Below are 20,196 nucleotides of genomic sequence, written 5' to 3'. Positions count from 1 at the left end.
CCCAAGTCTTGTCTTGGGAATGGAAAGGACCTCAGCCAAGCTGTCGACCCTCCCCCACTTCCCAGTGGCCAACTCCATCCTCAGCCACTGATTGGCCAACCCAGTGACAGTTGGAGCTGATGTTCACAGACAGTTTAGAACTCTGCCTTCCACCAGGACAGAGCAAGGGCACATGGTCCAGGAGGCACAAGCCCCCGCTGAGGACCAGCCTGCTATGACTGGGCCTTGGGAACCCCTACCTCTCTCGGGATCATTTTCCACTCGCCACTGCAGACTGCCATGAGACGTAAGCAAGGTTGTGTGCAGCCAGCTGCCCTTCAAACCTCACAGCATTGTCGGTGCCCAGGTCATCCATGTCACAGGCAGAGACAACCATCTACACCAGCTGGGCTATAGCAGGCCCCCTTCCCAACGACCTGAGGTCCTTCAGAATGGCTGATCTGAATGAGGTGGTGGAATCTAGGAATAAATGTATTTTGTTGTTCAAATTAACAGAATACAGACCACTTCCTGGTCTTGTGGAGAAGAGCATAAAGCATGCAGTAGTGCATGTCTCTGACCTTGGCCACGGGTGAGCGAGACTACTATCAATTCTACTTTAAAAAATAAAATTTCAAAGTGTCTCTTATTTGGTTTTGATGGAAAAAATTTTCATATATTGAGGTATGGGGAAGTCATTCTGTCTTTCACATGATTTAACTTGAACTTTATGCTAACTAGAGTAGCTTGTTTTGTGGCCCATCGAACATGTACAGTACATCTGCTTTAACCATTAAAGAAAAGAATGCATTCAAAAATCAGAATGCAGTAAGTGTGGTTCAGGCGTCCAAACTAGAGCCAGGTGGCCATTGTGGATGTAGTTTCAGACAAGTTCCTGCATCACTGAGAACTCGAAATTTCTGAACTGGATGAATTCAAGGACACCACCAGCCGTTCTCAAAACAATATCTGCTAGCAGCTGCCGGCTGCAACCTTGTGGTCTCAAGGTCTTCACTTGTAAGTATACAACTATTTCAGACTCCAACCAATCCTTACTTGACAAGCACCCTTACTTCTTGCCAGCTTCAGTCCTAATTCTTGACAAACAACTTACGTAGTTTTGTGAGTTTTGCCTTTATAAGCCTCCCCCATTCTGTAGTCCAGCAGAGCACAATTCAAGTGCTTCTGGAATCTGTATCTCCCAGATTATAGTCCTCAGTTTGGCTCAAATAAAACTCTTTTCTATTCCCTTTATAGATTGTTTGTTGATTACGTCAGTCAACAATTTATTATTTTTTGTCACACGGTTATTATTTGGGGTGGGGGTGGGAATAGTAGACCAAAGAAAGCACCCTCCCCCCACAGCCAAAGAAGCATTGTTAGTTTTTAGTTGTATCATGACATTTTGCCTGATCATACAACTGAAGTTTTTCTTTGATCACATTGAATCATGAATGCTTTTGAGTTTGGCAGATATGTCCCCAACTAACCCAAGTATATGGGGTCTCCATCAGTTGATGCATTTTCATCCTAGGTGATGTTCTAGGATGTCTCTGCCTAGAGGCTTCCTGATGCAGCCCGCACCTAAACGGGTTTCCCATATAGGCTGGCCCTGGCCCTCTGCTCCCCTGACATGACCCAAGATGAGATCTGACCCCTGGACACATCGCTGAGTATTGATTTACCTGAAGTGTCCCTCAATGTCGAATGTGCCTGGGTGACTTCATGGTGTCCAGGACAAGCCCAACTCGGGTCCAGGCAAATTACCTCCCAGCAAAGATCTGTCTCTCAGCACACTGTTCTGGGCACTATGTCCACCATTCTCTTTTTTATCCTATTTGCAATTTTGTCTTTCCTTATAACTGTGGTTTTTATTCCTCTTGATGTAATAGGCATAAGTTTATGAATTTTGAATTATGGTTGACTCCAACTTAGGGATGTCTTAGAATTGGATCTTGTGGGGGAAAGGCATGTAGCAAATGAATATACATTCCATAGTAAACTGAAAGCTATTCAGCATGATTTCATGGTTTGTTCTAAAAACACACAAAAAAATCTTTTTTCTGTTAAATAAATAATTGTACTAACCATGGAACCTTAAAACAAAATCTGGAATCTGAGTTTCAGCGACAGCCTTTTTTTTTTTTTTTTTCGCTGCGCCGAGCAGCTTGTGGGATCTTAGTTCCCTGACTAGGGATTGAACGTGCCACGGCAGTGGAAGCACTGAGTCCTAATCACTGGACTGCCAGGGAATTCTCCAGACAGACTTCTCTTTAATGACACTTTTGTACTTCCTCAGTACAATGGAAGATGTGTGAATAATTAAGAAAAATAAAATTAGAAAAGAGGAGAGAGTTTAGAATCGAAGGTTGATTATTTGGATAGACTATTTGTTTTGTATTCCTTCCAACTGATAGAATATTTAGGACACATCAGGTTTCAGAAAGGCAAGTGGTATTTTTCTTAGACAAAATAACAGAAGAATATTATCAGGATATATAAGTGTTCTGTAAATAAATATACATGCATCTATATTCATATACATAATGTGTTATATCCTTAGGAATATTAAGAAAGTGCTACACTTGATTATTTCTCAATGTGAAGTGTGTGCTATAATGAATACAAGGTTAGAGATAAGAATATGTGATCTGACATAAAAGTTGGTAGTAAAGGAAATCTTAAGGTCTAAATACCATTACGAAGGTTTTGGCTACATATGTCAAGTTTTCTAGGTTTTAGCCTAAAGTAATATTACCCAAGGATCTGAAATTGTCTCCCAGGTCATTAGCATCCCAGCCATGGCAGCTTAACCAATTTATTCCTGGGAAAATGTCGCTAGTGTGTCATGATTATATGCATATGAAACAGTTCTGAAAAGGACCCCAGGACTGAATAAGAAGAAATATATTTCACGTGTACTCAGTTTCATTGTATTAAAGTCTCTATTCTTGGGGATTTCACATTTTATTTGAACTTCTTAATTTGAATGTTAGAAATAAAATATAGGGAAGGATAAATTAGGAGTTTGGTATTAACATATACACATTCCTATATATAAAATGGGTAACCAACAAGGACCTACTGTATAGCACAGGGAACTATACTCAGTATTTTGCAATAACCTATAAGGGAAAACAATCTGAAAAAATATATATATAATATATATATAAAATATATACAACCTACTGTAACCCTGATGAACATCTACATTCTCATTCCCTACATTTACATATATAAAATATATATATAAAACTGAATCACTGTGCTGCACACCTGAAACTAACACAACATTGTAAATCAACTATACTTCAATTTTTTAAAGTAATAATTTTTTGAATAAAATATAATTAATATATTAAAACCTACTTACGTGTCTTCCTGAAGCACCCAGACAGCAAGAGGCCTCAGATTTTAGAACAGCAGAATTCAGTGGTATGTTGATTTTTATCAAGTCTGGGAGTCAAGAGGAAAGTAGCATGAAGATCTTGGAAAACCAGAATGATGTTAAAGCATTAGAAGAATAGAAGGGTAGATTTAAATGATATAATAATTATAATTTTAATGAGTAAATAATTAACAAGAGTTAAACATGAATTATAATTTAATGTTCTAATGGTAAACATACAGTAAATTTCAATTTTCTTAACATTATATCATCTGGGCTTATAATATTGATATTGGGTTATGAAATAATTATTATTTCTCTAATCATAAAATCTATTTTATAAATATAATAAATATGTAGTACTATTAAAATATTAACAGAAACTTAATTTTGAATTTAAAATGTTTTATTAACACCAATATTACATTAGTGATTGATAAAATATTATATTTTCATATTCTTTTAGGGCAATACTTTCCAAGTTTATAATTAATACTTATATAGAATCATATATAGTATCTGTTGGCCAATAAATAAAGTGATGTTCCTTATACTGATGTCATTTTCCATTTGACTGAACAAAGAAAGTGAATGTACTCCCTCTGGTGAGAGCACCAGAATCACAACTAACTGCTGAACAATCATCGACAGGAAGATGCTGGAACTCACCAAAAAAGATACCCCACATCCAAAGACAAAGGAGAAGCCACAATGAGACAGTAGGAGGGGCGCAATCACAATAAAATCATATCCCATAACTGCCGGGTGGGTGACTCACGGACTGGAGAACACTTATACCACAGAAGTCCACCCACTGGAGTGAAGGTTCTGAGCCCACGTCAGGCTTCCCAACCTGGGGGTCAGGCAATGGGAGGAGGAATTCCTAGAGAATCAGACTTAGAAGGCTAGTAGGATTTGATGGCAGGACTTTGACAGGACTGGGAGAAACAGAGACTCCACTCTTGGAGGGCACACACAAAGTAGTGTGCACATCAGGACCCAGGGGAAGGAGCAGTGACCCCACAGGAGACTGAACCAGACCTCACTGCTGGTGTTGGAGGGTCTCCTGCAGAGGCAGGGAGTGGCTGTGTCTCACTGTGAGGACGGGGACACTGGTGGGAGAGGTTCTGGGAAGTACTCCTTGGTGTGAGCCATCCCAGAGTCTGCCATTGGTCCCACGAAAGAGCCTGGGTAGGCTCCACTGTTGGGTCACCTCAGGTCAAACAACCAACAGGAGGGAACCCAGCCCCACCCATCAGCAGACAACTGGATTAAAGTTTTACTGAGCTCTGCCAACCAGAGCAACAGCCACCTCTATCCACCACCAGTCCCTCCCATCAGGAAACTTGCACAAGTCTCTTAGATAGCCTCATCCATCAGAGTGCAGACAGCAAAAGCAAGAAGAACTACAATTCTGCAGCCTGTGGAAGGAAAACCACATTCACGGAAAGACAGACAAAATGAAAAGGCAAAGGACTTTGTACCAGATGAAGGAGCAAGATGAAACCCCAGAAAAACAACTAAATGAACAACCTTCATAGTCAACCTTCCAGAAAAATAATTCAGAATAATCATAGTGAAGATGATCCAGGACCTCGGAAAAAGAATAGAGGCAAAGATCGAGAAGATGCAAGAAATGTTTAACAAACACCTACAAGAATTAAAGAACAAACAAACAGAGATGAATAATACAATAACCGAAATGAAAAATGCACTAGAAGGAATCAATAGGAGAATAACTGAGGCATAAGAATGGATAAGTGACCTGGAAGACAGAATGGTGGAATTCACTGTGGCAGAACAGAATAAAGAAAAAAGAATGAAAAGAAATGAAGACAGCCTAAGAGACCTCTGGGACAACATTAAACACAACAACATTCACATTATAGGGGTCCACAAGGAGAAGAGAGAAAGGACCCGAGAAAATATTTGAAGAGATTATAGTCGAAAAGTTACCTAACATGGGAAAGGAAACAGCCACCCAAGTCCAGGAAGCACAGAGAGTCCCATACAGGATAAACCCAAGGAGAAATACAACGAGACACATGGTAATCAAATTGACAAAAATTAAACACAAAGGAAAAATTGAAAGCAGCAAGGGAAAAACGACAAATAACATAGAAGGGAACTCCCATAAGGTTAACAGCTGATTTCTCAGCAGAAACTCTACAAGCCAGAAGGGAGTGCCATGACATATTTAAAGTGATGAAAGGGAAGAACCTACAACCAAGATTACTCTACGCTGCAAGGATCTCATTCACATTTGATAGAGAAATCAAGAGCTTTACAGACAAGCAAAAGCTAAGAGAATTCACCACCACCAAACCAGCTCTAAAATAAATGCTAAAGGAACTTCTCTAAGTGGGAAACACAAGGGAAGAAAAAGACCTACAAAAACAAACACAAAACAATTAAGAAAATGGTAATAGGAACATACGTATCAATAATTACCTTAAACATAAATGGATTAAATACTCCAACCAAAAAACACAGGCTCACTGAACGGATACAAAAACAAGACCCATACATATGCTGTCTAAAAGAGACCCACTTCAGACCTAGGGACACATACAGACTGAAAGTGAGGGGATGTAAAAAGATATTCAATGCAAATGCAAATCAAAAGAAAGCTGCAGGGGCTTCCCTGGTGGCACAGTGATTGAGAGTCTGCCTGCCAATGCAGGGGACACAGGTTCGTTCCCTGGTCTGGGAAGACCCCACATGCCGTGGAGCGGCTGGGCCCATGAGCCATGGCCGCTGAGCCTGCGCGTCCGGAGCCTGTGCTCTGCAACAGGAGAGGCCACAACAGTAAGAGGCTCGCGTACCAGAAAAAAAGAAAGCTGGAGTAGCAATACTCATACCAGATAAAATAGACTTTAAAATAAAGAATGTTAGAAGAGACGAGGAGGGACACTACATAATGATCAAAGGATCAATCCAAGAAGAAGATATAACAATTATAAATATATATGTACCCAACATAGGAGCACCTCAATACCTAAGGCAACTGCTAACAGCTATAAAAGAGGAAATTGACAGTAACACAATAATAGTGGGGGATTTTAACACCTCACTTACACCAATGGACAGATCATCCAAACAGAAAATTAATAAGGAAACACAAGCTTTAAATGACACAATAGACCAGATAGATTTCATTGATATTTATAGGACATTCCACCCAAAAACAGCAGATTACACTTTCTTCTCAAGTGCCCATGGAACATTCTCCAGAATTGAACACATCACGGGTCACAAATCAAGTAGCTTCAAGATGGTGAAAGAGGGCTTCCCTGGTGGTGCAGTGGTTGAGAGTCCTCCTGCCGATGCAGGGGACACAGGTTCGTGCCCTGGTCCAGGAAGGTCCCACATGCTGCGGAGTGGCTAGGCCCGTGAGCCATGGGCGCTGAGCCTGCACATCCAGAGACTGTGCTCCGCAATGGGAGAGGCCACAACAGTGAGAGGCCCGCGTACTGCAAAAAAAAAAAAAAAAAAAAAAAAAACCTATGGGATGCAGCAAAAGCAGTTCTAAGAGGGAAGTTTATAGCAATACAATCCTATCTTAAGAAACAAGAAACATCTCAAATAAACAACCTAACCTTGCACCTAAAGCAATTAGAGAAAGAAGAACAAAAAAAACTCAAACTTAGCAGAAGGAAAGAAATCATAAAGATCAGATCAGAAATAAATGAAAAAGAAATGAAGGAAACAATAGCAAAGATCAATAAAAATATTTGCAAATGAAGCAACTGACAAAGGATTAATCTCCAAAATTTACAAGCAGCTCATGCAGCTCAATATCAAAAAAAACAAACAACCCAATCCAAAAATGGGCAGAAGACCTAAGCAGACATTTCTCCAAAGAAGATATACAGATTGCCAACATGAAAGAAGCTCAACATCATTAATCATTAGAGAAATGCAAATCAAAACTACAATGAGATATCATCTCGCACCGGTCATAATGGCCATCATCAAAAAATGTACAAACAATAAATGCTGGAGAAGGTGTGGAGAAAAGGGAACCCTCCTGCACTGTTGGTGGGAATGTAAATTGATACAGCCACTATGGAGAATGGTATGGAGGGTCCTCAAGAAACTACAAATAGAGCTACCATATGACCCAGCAATCCCGCTATTGGGTATATACCCTGAGAAAACCGTAATTCAAAAAGAGTCATATACCACAATGTTCACTGTGGCTCTATTTACAATAGCCAGGAGATGGAAGCAACCTAAGTGTCCATCGACAGATGAATGGATAAAGAAGATGTGGCACATATATACAATGGAATATTCCTCAGCCATAAAAAGAAACGAAATTGAGTTATCTGTAGTGAGGTGGATGGACCTAGAGTCTGTCATACAGAGTGAAGTAAGTCAGAAAGAGAAAAACAAATACCGTATGCTAACACATATATATGGAATCTAAAAAAAAAAAAAAAAAAAAAAAAAGTGGTCATGAAGAACCTAGGGGTAAGAGGGAATAAAGACACAGACCTACTAGAAAATGACTTGAGGATATGGGAAGGGGGAAGGGTAAGCTGTGACAAAGTGAGAGAGTGGCATGGACATATATACACTACCAAATGTAAAATAGATAGCTAGTAGGAAGCATCCGCATAGCACAGGGAGATCAGCTTGGTGCATTCTGACCACTAGAGGGGTGGGCTAGGGAGGGTGGGAGGTAGGGAGACGCAAGAGGGAAGAGATATGGGGACATTTGTATATGTATAACTGATTCATTTTGTTATACAGCAGAAACTAACACACCATTGTAAAGCAATTATACTCCAATAAAGATGTTAAAAAAAAAAAAAACAACGGAGCTGGAGGAATCAGGCTCCCTGACTTCAGACTATACTACAAAGCTACAGTAATCAAGACAATATGGTACTGGCACAAAAACAGAAATATAGATCAATGGAACAGGATAGAAAGCCCAGAGATAAACCCACGCACCTGTGGCCAACTAATCTATGAAAAAGGAGGCAAGGATATACAATGGAGAAAAGAAAGTCTCTTCAATAAGTGGTGCTGGGAGAACTGGACAGCTACATGTAAAAGAATGAAATTAGAACACTCCCTAACACCATACACAAAAATAAACTCAAAATGGATTAGAGACCTAAATGTAAGACTGGACACTATAAAACTCTTAGAGGAAAACATAGGAAGAACACTCTTAGACATAAATCACAGCAAGATCTTTTTTGACCCACCCCCTAGAGAAATGGAAATAAAAACAAAAATAAACAATGGGACCTAATGAAACTTAAAAGTTTTTGCACAGTAAGGGAAACTACAAACAAGATGAAAAGACAACCCTCCGAATGGGAGAAAATATTTGCAAACTAATCAACAGACAAAGGATTAATCTCCAAAATATATAAACAACTCATGCAGCTCGATATTAAAAAAACAAACAACCCAATCCAAAAATGGGCAGAAGACCTGAATAGACGTTTCTCCAAAGAAGACATACAGATAGCCAAGAAGCACATGAAAAGCTGCTCAACATCACTAATTATTAGAGAAATGCAAATCAAAACTACAATGAGGTATCACCTCACACCAGTTAGAATGGGCATCATCAGAAAATCTACAAACAACAAATGCTGGAGAGGGTATGGAGAAAAGGGAACCCTCTTGCACTGTTGGTGGGAATGTAAATTGATACAGCCACTATGGAGAACAGTATGGAGGTTCCTTAAAAAACTAAAAATAGAATTACCATATGATCCAGCAATCCAACTACTGGGCATATACCCAGAGAAAACCATAATTCAAAAAGACACATGCACCCCAATGTTCACTGCAGCACTATTTACAATAGCCAGGACATGGAAGCAACCTAAGTGCCCATCGACAGATGAATGGATAAAGAAGATGCAGTAAATATATACAATGGAATATCACTCAGCCATAAAAAGGAACGAAATTGGGTCATTTGTAGAGACGTGGATGGATCTAGAGACTGCCATACAGAATGAAGTAAGTCAGAAAGAGAAAAACAAATACCGTATATTAACACATACATGTGGAACCTAGAAAAATGGTACAGATGAACCAGTGTGCAGGGCAGAAATTGAGACACAGATGCAGAGAACAAATGTATGGACACCTAGCGGGGAAAGTGGCGGAGGGGGGAGGGTGTGATGAATTGGGAGATTGGGATTGACATATATATACCAATATGTATAAAATGGATAACTAATAAGAACCTGCTGTTTTTTAAAAATTAAATAAAATAAAATTCAAAAAAAGAAAAGAAAGTGAATAACTTCGAAATGAATGGATGTTTTTGAGATATTTTTTGTTTTGTTTTGTTTTTTGTTTTTGCGGGACGCGGGCCTCTCACTGCTGTGGCCTCTCCCGCCGCGGAGCACAGGCTCCGGACGCGCAGGCCCAGCGGCCATGGCCCACGGGCCCAGCCGCTCCGCGGCATGCAGGATCCTCCCGGACTGGGGCACAAACCCGCGTCCCCTGTGCCGGCAGGCGGACTCCCTACCACTGCGCCACCAGGGAAGCCCTGGTCTTCACTTTTTAATAAACAAATAGATTAGAATCTAGGTAACTAAATCCAGAAAGGTCATTGTTTTACTTTCTTCCTAAAGTACAAATAAACATCTTCTCCAGGATTAAGGAAACACTTGGACAGATTCACTCTTTTCTCCCACACGTAGGCAACATCCCAAGTCTCTATCCCCTAAATCCAAGAGATTCCTTCATTTTCTGCACATCAGATGACCACATGAGCAAACAGCTTCCCATGATTTTCATCATGGTGGGTCCTGTCCTATGTACGGTACCTCCTTAGGCTTCACACCTGACACAAGGACAAGTCCCTTGGAATTCTTCATTTAGAAAATGGATTTCATGCCCTTCTAAATTTCACAAAAATTTACTGCAGTTGAAAAAAACAGGGTTGGGGGAGGCTATTAAACAAAGTTATAACAAATGGGTTTCTGGAAATGTTCAGATAATTGTTTTTTAAAAAAAAAGACAACTCTGGTCATAGAACTTAAAGATACAAAAAGCAAATTTGTATATCCATCACCTTAGTCTCAATTATGTCATTGTAATACGTGACCTTAAACACTAATGACTCACCTATTTCTCACTCATCCTTCTGGGATTCAGGTTAATGGTATCATTATCTAGGACCAAGAAGGCGCATGGTAGTGAGAAGAGAATGATGGCCCCAAAGATGGAGGATTCTGCTCAGAGATGGCACAGGCTGCCTCATTAAATCCATTCATATTTCACTGGCTGAAAGAAATCACAAGGCAAAGACTGAAATCAACAATTTGGAAAGTATAAGCCTTTTGGAAGACATGGCCTGATTGGGCTGGTGCCATGAAATATTCAGTCCCTATAAAATATATTGCACGGGGGCTTCCCTGGTGGCGCAGTGGTTAAGAATCCGCCTGCCAATGCAGGGGACATGGGTTCAAGCCCTGGTCCGGGAAGATCCCACATGCCGCGGGGCAACTAAGCCCGTGAGCCACAACTACTGAGCCGGCGTGCCTGGAGCCCGTGCTCCACAACAAGAGAAGCCACCGCAGTGGGAAGCCCCTGCTCCCGCAACTATAGAAAGCCCGTGGGCAGCAACGAGGATCCAACGCAGCCAAAATAAATAAATAAAATTTATTTAAATAAATAAAATATATTGCACGGGACTTTCCTGGTGGCACACTGGTTAAGAATCCACCTGCCAATGCAGGGGACACGGGTTCGATCCCTGGTCCAGGAAGATTCCACATGCCGCGGAGCAACTAAGCCCATGAGCCACAAATACTGAGCCTGCACTCTAGAGCCTGTGAGCCACAGCTACTGAGCCCACATGCTGCAATTACTGAAGCCCATGTGCCTAGAGCCCGTGCTCTGCAGCAAGAGAAGCCACAGTAATAAGAAGCCCACGCACCGCAACAAAGTGTAGCCCCCGCTCACCGCAACTAGAGAAGGCCCGCACAGAGCAATGAAGACCCAACACAGCCAAAAATCAATCAATCAATAAATAAAATTTTTAAAAAAAGAAATGACTTTTTAAATTTTTATTTATTTATTTATTTATTTATATTGCAGTCCATCTATTTGGTCAAAATTATTGGCTTCTACCCCTAAAGTACACAGAATAATCTTACCCTTCTCCACCAGGCACAGTATGAAAGATTTTTCCAAACACAGTTAGGACTCAAAGCCCAACACCTCCATTCACACTCAAAGCAGCTGAAAGATCCAGATATAACTCTTCCTCATCAAAATATTAAAGAACAAAAGCCCATGCTATGAGCTAGTTGGAACATGGACTGGATCAATGTAATATCCTGCCATGATATGGAAGAAGAGGAGGGACACTGCACCCATTGAAACGTAGCAACAGCAAGATTCAGATGGGGGGATGTTTTGAGGAAGAGCTCCCTTTAGCTGAGAATGCTTTTCCCCCTAGTTAGGTCAATGTCTGATCCTAGATGAAGTCCTTACACCAGATACTTGGATGTCTTCTATGTTGCTTGGCCTCATTTGTAGGGCTATAGAGGCTATACCTCTTTGAGGGTTTTACCATCTGGATATAATATGAGGGGGTGCAGTTCACAAAATAGTTTTTATCCAAGCTAAGTTTCTTTTAGTTAAAGCATGTGAATTTTCTGGTAATCCCACACATATATGTCAACAAAGAAAAACACACACAATTAAAGATGAATTAACCTATCTAATTATATCTATTTCCAGGTGCAATTAGCCCATCCCCCAATTCATTGTGCCTAATATTTCTGTTTCTCATCTTAAATATCTTGAGTTTATCAGTGTCTGTGGCAAAAGCACATACCATTTTTCTGGTGGCAGTTTATAGTAATGCTGTCTTAAATAATAGAAGAATGATTGGTAGAAGTTATAATGCAATCACTGCTTTAAACCAAAGGTTTTAAGCCACAACCCAGGTTTTATTTTTGCTTTTTTTTAACTGTGTAAACTTTTTGTTAGAAAATATGTCTCCAAGTTCGTATTTCCTCATATAAATGAGACAAAGTCTGCCTGTACACGTTATCTTGCAGTTCATACAATCTTTCTATCCCCTTCCATTTTTCCTGTTAAGGAACACATTTCTTTCTGAGCTCATTTCTCTCTAGCTGTTCCCAAGGCAATAGTAGCCAAGAGCACATGAGTCTTGACAGAGATATTCTGTTGTCCTTAAGTCAAGGCATAGAATATTTGTCGCATTTCCTGCCTTCCAGTTTTTCACAGCTGACGTTTACCAGAAAAAATTTACAGCAGCAAAATTTACAGTTGCCATCTTTTCAGGATTCAATAAATTTTTCCATCACCCATGGTCTAGCCCCATGACAAATCCACATATATATTTTTTTCTTGTTAAAGTCATCACTTCAAAGTAAATAATTTAATAATTGTATCAGATGATTGTATTCAACCAGAGAAGCAGAATCAGTGTGTATGTGGAGACTTATTGCAAGGAACTGGCTTACCTGACTGCAGAGAAGCCTTGGCAAGTCTAAAATCCGTAAGGCAGATTAGAACTCTTGGGCAAGAGCTGATGCATCTATCAATAGGCAGAATTTCTTCCTCTCAGTGAAGCCTTCACTCAGTCCTTCTGGCCTCTCAGATGATTGACTTAGGCCCACCCAGATTATATAGGATAATCTCCCTTAGTGAAGTGATTATGAACTTTAATCACATCTACAAAATACCTTCACAGAAACTCCAAGTAGGTGAGTGTTTGAATTACTAGGGTCTGTAGCTTAGCCATACTGACACAAAACTGACCAGCTCTGTCCATACCTTGTCAACCTGGAAACCATACACATCTCCTGAAACCATAAATAATTTCCAAATAAAGATAATAACAAAGTGGTATTTCTGCCTAATATGGTGCAACTATCATGCCTACAAGAGAAACATGCTAATCCTTTCCCCAAAGAGGATGCAACATCCTTAGCTGATGTGAATACTTCTGTTTTGATGCCCCTTAAATACGGTGATTTAATGTTAACTATTATTAATACATCTTATATTGGATCATCAGGGAATAAGAGCAGGAAGAAAGCAAAATATTTTGTTAATATTTATACAAACATATTCATAATGCAATCCTCATAATTAGTATAACCTCATTTATGCAAATGGTCACATGGTAATAGGTGGTATTTGTAACTTTTCTTCTGTTAGGGAACCGTTGACCAAAACTGCCCGCCTTGGCCAGGTATGATAACCGCTTACCTGAGTTGTCTCACAATAGGAGGTCCTGATAAAGAATGAAGTGCAACTAACCAGAATTCAGGCAGGGCCAAAAGGAGGAGGGAGGAGACGATGTGTCCTGCCAACCTCCCAGAAGCCCTCACGCTGAAATCCATCTTGACTGAGAGATGGGTGCGCCACCAGGAAGGACCCTGAGTCAGACGAAACATGGGCCAATCAAGATGACCGGCCAGAGACAACCTGGAAACTAACCCCATTACCATAAAACCTGAGACAGTGAGCCCCACAGGGTCCTGTTCAGTTTCAGTACCAACATCTGTATCATTTAGTGTTCAATCAGAGAAACAGAATCAGTAGCATTCTGAACTCAAGTCACACAGGGAACTTGTGAAATTATATACATACTTGTGTGTGTACATACATACATACACATACACAAATAAAGACATTTATTAAATGGAAATGGCTTATACAATTGTGGGGACTGGCTAGGCAAGAATGAGATTTCTAGGGTAGGCCCTTTGGAAGGGCAGGCTGAAAGTCTCTGGCAGGAGATGAAGCTGCTGTCCATAGGCGTGATTTCTTTTCCTTTAGGAATGCACCCAGATTTGCTCTTAAGACTTTTCGCTGATTGCATCAGCCCCACCCAGATTATCGAGGATAATCTCCTTTACTTAAATCCAACTGATTATATAATTCAATTTATAGAATACCTTCACAGCAACACCTAGATCAGTGTTTTTTTTTAATAACTGTGGAATATAGAATAGCCAAGGTAACACATAAACCCTACTAACAATAATGGAAAGAAATTTGTTTCAGTAAGGGCTAAGGAAAACAGGGAGCCTACAAAGTGAATAGGAATATCGATCTAATATTAAAATAATATCATCAAGCCAAAATAACTAAGAAACAGGAGTACTAAAAATTATAGAGAACAAAGCATATATTATAATATATATTGATACATACATATGTACTATGTAAAGTAGAAAGCACAGATTCTAAGTCATATTTGGGGAGATATTATAATAGATGCAAAATTAGAATCTTGTAGAATCTGTATTTCCTCTTAACCTGATTACTTCAACTCTCTTCTGAAAAGTGTTAAATATTTAATGAAGGGATTAAATAGGAGGGTATTTAAGAAATGGGTGGGTCACTCTGGGTGTTTTATAAATCCTGTGTCTTGCCTAGTTGTCCACTCATCTCTGCAGAATCTGGATACCTCTTCCCAAGATGGATTTGAACAGCACTGCAAGTGGTAAATTCCCATCTGTGTTTTGCTCTCTTCTTTGATAATGCCACATGCTTTGTTTATTTTCCAGAGTTTATAAAAAGTAAAATCCCAATTATGATTAGAGGAATAGGTTGTTAAAGCAGGGGCTGTTTTGCAGTGATAAGTTGTATCAGGGGATTGATGGGTGCTTTGAAGTGAGAGAATGCAATTTCAAATTTAAGAGACAGCCGTGAGTCCCATATGTGGGTTTTCAAAAGTCTTAAAGTTAACACTTTAAATGGAGAAAAATATATATGGAATACATAATATTTTATGTTTAGTTTATATCTAATAATTTAACATTTTATATTTATTTAAATGTATTTTATCATAAAGTATCAGTTTTGTGTATTGTATTTAATTTATCCTTTTAATGTTTTTCTTGTTTTTGTTTTAATGTTTTACTTGTTTCATTTATTTCCATTTATTTTCCTAACTCCTATTTTCTTTGCATGTAATTTTGTGGATTTCTAGTAACTTCTTCCTTTGGTAACTCAGAGATGACAGACTGTCATTTTTTCTATTATATATATATTTGACCTGTATGTCTCCAATTTTTTCTTTTGGCCACGCCGGGCTGCTTGTGGGATCTTAGTTCCCCAACCAAGAATTGAACCCAGGCCCTTGGCAGTGAGAGCATGGAGTCCAAACCACTGGACCACTAGGGAATTTCCATGTCTCCAATTTAGAATGACTTTAGGTATATCCCTAAAGTAAAAATACAGAATAATCATTGGATTTACAGACTTTCAACCTGAAGTAAGATACATGCTCACCCAGTTTTTAATCCATAAACATATCCTTCATAATTCTCCCCATTTTCTCTTCATCAGACATACTATTACAAAAAGAAACCTGGCAAGGCAAGATTATTTACAACCAGAGTCAAAAGAATATCCTCCAAGCATGGTTTGAACATGACCCTTACCCTGAAAAAGCTAACAGGAAACAACTGGCCAAGGAAATTGGCATTCCAGAATCTAAAATTCAGGATAGTATCAGGTTTCTATTTCATTATCTGTCAGGTTCAAGGTAAAGAGAAAGGCCAAGCTTAGCACTGGCAGGTGATTCTCTTATGTTGGGTATGTTTCCTAAAGGTTTTTCCTGTTAAATAATATTTAAAAAAAAATAAAAACAAGAATTACCTCTTTTACCAATGGTAGAAAACTGTTACTTCTTTTACCAATTGGTTGGGGGCATTCACTCTTGGAGAAAAGAATATACTGGTTGAGGCTCTCCAATAGGAGATAATTAAATCAACTTCTGAGATTTAGAGATTATAGGAAATTGGATCACTATGATAATGATATGGTATCAAGTACTGGAATATATACTGCAGAATAATGATTAATGTATAATTATGAGGAAACTGTGGGGTAAGCACTCATGTAAATTCCCAATTCTCAAGCTAGTTTTTTTTTCACTAATATCTGAAATGTGATTCATACACCAGAGTGTATGAAATAAAATCCCATATTGTATCATTTTGAATAGAACTACTGATGTAAAAATAAAAATAAACTGGATTTCTTCAGTCAGCAAAAAGATAGCTGTAAATAATACAATTATACCAACTGAAACAGTATTGAAATCAATAAAGGTCAATAAAAAAGGTGCTTTCAGAGGAGAATAATGAGTTCAGATTTTTGTTATCAAAAATAGTCTCCAGGGGCTTCCCTGGTGGCGCAGTGGTTGAGAGTCCGTCTGCCGATGCAGGGGACACAGGTTCGTACCCCGGTCCGGGAGGATCCCACATGCCGCGCAGCGGCTGGGCTCGTGTGCCATGGCCGCTGAGCCTGCGCGTCCGGAGCCTGTGCTCGGCAATGGGAGAGGCCACAACAGTGAGAGGCCCGCGTACCGCAAAAAAAAAAAAAAAAAAGTCTCCAATAAGTCAATATATATAAGGGCATCAGTCTGAGGGGACGCTGGGGAGAAGAAAAGTTCCCCTTTTCTTAATGCATTTGTTTTAGGTGTAGGAAAGAGTTTTCCCAAATCCCAGAATAAAGTGCACTTTGGGGGACTATCTAGTGATTAGCTGCATGAGAGGTACTAGGCCCATTTGAACTGAGGTGGAGGATGGCAAGTCCAGGAAACAATGTAGGATGAGGTTAGTTCTGCAACTGTGTTCAGTAACTTACTCATTAGTTTCCAGTTTCCACTTGGGCTTAAGACTTCTTATTGGAAAATATTTTTATTAATTAATTTAAAGAATAGATATAACCTTTTAGCACAATGCCTGGGATATGAGTGCTACATCAGATATTGGTTATAACTGACACCCTAATCTTACCATGAATTATCAAATTATCAAAATAAAACACTCAGAAATACTTAGAAAGCACCTTGCAATGTCAACTCCAGTAATGAGGAAACAAGCAGAATACAACTGGCTATGTTAGTGATGATAGTTTTAAAGCAAGATATATGGGGTCCCTAGGAGTTTCATTATCTATTGCTGACTATGGAATGAAATAAGTAAAAGTGTAGGTGAGTTAGCCCTGCTCTTGACTGTGGCTAATTCTACTGCCCTACATAAAGAAATTCTTTTCTAAGATCAATCCCATATGTATTGTGTATTATGAAATGGTATTCTAATGAAAAGTTGATACAACACAAGGGGGGGAGAGAGAGAGAGAGAGAGAGAGAGAGAGGGAGAGAGAGGGAGAGAGATTGATTGACTTCCTTTGAGAGAACTACACTGTTTTTCTTAAATCAGGGAAATTTATTTTGGATACCCTGAGGATGACCATACAAGAAATGCTAACTTGAGTTGAGAGCAGATTGTATACCATCCTGAATTGTATGCTAATAATAGCATCAATCCCAGGATAACACATTGTCTTTCTCTTAGGGATATTATCCCAAGAGCAGTTGATCAATTCGTTTTGTTTAACTGCATTGATATTTGGAATGACACAGAATGAATTACATGACTTTCACGTCGTCTTTTCCCACTCAGATTTGGTTTAAAAACCACAGAGCAAGACAGAGCCCATTGGGGTTCAGCTCCTCCTAGGAGAAGACCAAACCCATGGACAGAACCAGCCTCAGCCTTATACTCAAGGTAAGAACCCACCAGTCCAAATGCAGTTCATCAGTGGGTCCCATTGAGAGGGGAATCAATTCTGCATGTTGTGCCCAAATTCTCCACAAAGAATCCTTAGTTTTGGAGCCAGTTATAGCTTGTTCTGAGTAACCTAAGGTCATCAATATAAGCATGGTCCCACAGTGGCTGGGACAGACAGGTTCTGAGCAACAAAGGCTTTGGACTTTTTGGTCCTGCTGCTCTGAGCAGGGCAACATCCTCCTCTTCTGTCATCTCAGGGGGATTCAGAGGGAGTAAGAGGTCAGCACTATCTTCCCAAGTTTGAGTTTCCAGCTTGAATGCAAAAATGTCCTAAAAACCCTATTGTCCCTGCGTTCTCTTTTAGAATACTTACCAAAAGGAGCCACACAAGACCACACATCGGTTCCAAGATCTCAATCAAACATTCTAGCTCAAGCCTTCAAGAGGAACCAATTCTTTGATATTGCAAACAGGAAAACACTAGCCAAACAGGCATTCCAGAATCGAGAATTCAAGTAAGTTTTATGTCTATGGCAGCAAATATCCCTAACCCATTAAACGATGTTACCCCGAGTGGTTGCTGGAAAACCTTGACTAACCTAGATTACCACAGCAATCAAGGACAAAGGCCTGGGATAGTAAACACCTGGCGTTGCAAGTCACATTCCTGCAAAAGGAAGAATTTTCTAATCAAGTTGTCAGTGGTGCATCTATTCAGAATCACCAGCAGCAAAACTGTGGGAAAATGTGAAAATTAATGCCTATTTTGAGAACACTCTCGTTAGGTTTTCTAAAGCTTGGCACTGCTGTCATTTTGGGCCAGACAATTCTTTCTTGGGAGGGGCAGTCCATGCCAGGTATAGTGTTTTTCAGCATTCCTGGCCTCTACCAACTAGATATCCTGCCCATCTCTCCTTCCCCCACTTTTAACACCCCAAAAAAATCTACAAGCATAATCAAATAGGGGAACAAAAGCACCCTCATTAGTACCTTCTTCTACCTAAGCTATGGGGATAGTGGTTCCGTATACATTCAACGCTCATGACTAGGAAGCATGTTCATAGGTCTATCAGCACAATGACCCTCATAAACACTTATCTGTGTTTATTAATCCTTATTCAGATTTATACACGTTTACAAGGTATGTATTCCTGTGCAAACACTGATTAATAGGAGGAAAATGTCAACCTCGTCAAGAGACCTTGTTCCCTGATCCATCGTTGAAATTGAAGGGTGGATCCTAAAGCATATGCCTTTTTAGCCAGTTTCAATTCATCTATAGTTGATTGCTGAATGTGCTATGACCTAAATCTATGTGTTTGTATGTAGGTATATGTATACATATACACACATAAACACACATATATATACACACATACTTATGCATATGCACATATATACGTGTCCACACACATATGTACATATATACACATACTGAACACATGAACAAGGGCAATTAATTTCATATATATGTATATATATATACGTATAGACACACACACACACACACACACCTCTTGAGATTTGGGCCTATATAATAGGCCCTTTGCTTTACACAGTTTGAGAACAGCCAGAATCGCTTGTCTTATGATATCCATGTCTCTGTTTTTCTCACGGAGATGTGGTTTCAGGACCCAAGATCTCTGTACCCTGGGCAGAGCACAAGTGAGCCTGTGAATTCCTTGGTATATGGCCCAAATGGGAGACCTGGTATGACAGCTCAGCAGCACGAAATTGACCTATGTACTCTCCCAGGCAGATCTCATCATTTTGCTTCCTCCAGTTCTTTCAGCAGGAACCAACCATTTCTACCTGTTCTTCTCCCATCCCACGTATTCTGTCCCTTGTGCGATCCAAGGACAAAGTGTCATGATGCAGCCCATGCAGGCTGTGCAGAGAGGAGAGAACTCTCCCTCTATTCTAACACTTGGGAATTATGTGCCAGCACTGCTGACTATGGGAGGAGACCCAGATACTCAGTACCCCTTCTGGCCCCAATACCAAGAACGCCAGGATCACCAAGAACAGACTGACATGGGAGTACTGCAGTTGGAAGACTATTCTCAGCCTCAAGCTGAGCACAAAAAACCACCACCACAGGATCTGAGCCAGGTGGACATATCTTACTTTCTGCAGTGATGGGATGAGTGCTGCCAGGCTCTGACTGCAGAGCGGGATCCTCAAAAAGGGACCCACTGAGACAGACTGGTGGCCACACCACACAGAGTCAGCTGGAGAACCATCTCATGCCCTCAGCCAACCGCA

At 39.9% G+C, this 20,196-nt stretch overlaps 2 protein-coding genes across 5 annotated transcripts in view; one reads left to right on the top strand and one right to left on the bottom strand.

Moving 5' to 3' along the window:
• The window catches only part of TERF2IP (TERF2 interacting protein), a 146,924-nt gene that overhangs the window by 113,982 nt on the left and 12,746 nt on the right, over nt 1-20,196 (bottom strand). Inside the window, exons 4-5 of one of the 4 annotated variants that reach the window (XR_009517679.1) lie at nt 10,481-10,639; nt 3,353-3,466 (exon numbers count right to left, since the gene is read on the bottom strand). The exons of 1 other annotated variant lie outside the window; for it this stretch is intronic. The gene's annotated coding sequence lies outside the window, so the exon portion shown is untranslated. Of the gene's footprint in view, nt 1-3,352; nt 3,467-10,480; nt 10,640-20,196 lie in introns of those variants that run through there. 2 more of the 4 variants (XR_009517680.1, XR_009517681.1) reach the window with 2 other exon arrangements.
• Nucleotides 14,825-20,130, top strand: DUXB (double homeobox B). Its single transcript, XM_060000534.1, is given in 7 exon segments — nt 14,825-14,849; nt 15,698-15,848; nt 17,817-17,869; nt 18,296-18,412; nt 18,415-18,446; nt 19,551-19,641; nt 19,877-20,130. Coding segments are annotated over 7 exon segments (723 nt in total).

This window comes from Delphinus delphis, chromosome 20 (genome assembly GCF_949987515.2).
Source record: "Delphinus delphis chromosome 20, mDelDel1.2, whole genome shotgun sequence".
Taxonomy (NCBI): domain Eukaryota; kingdom Metazoa; phylum Chordata; class Mammalia; order Artiodactyla; family Delphinidae; genus Delphinus; species Delphinus delphis.
This window is presented reverse-complemented; position numbering and strand designations above follow the sequence as displayed.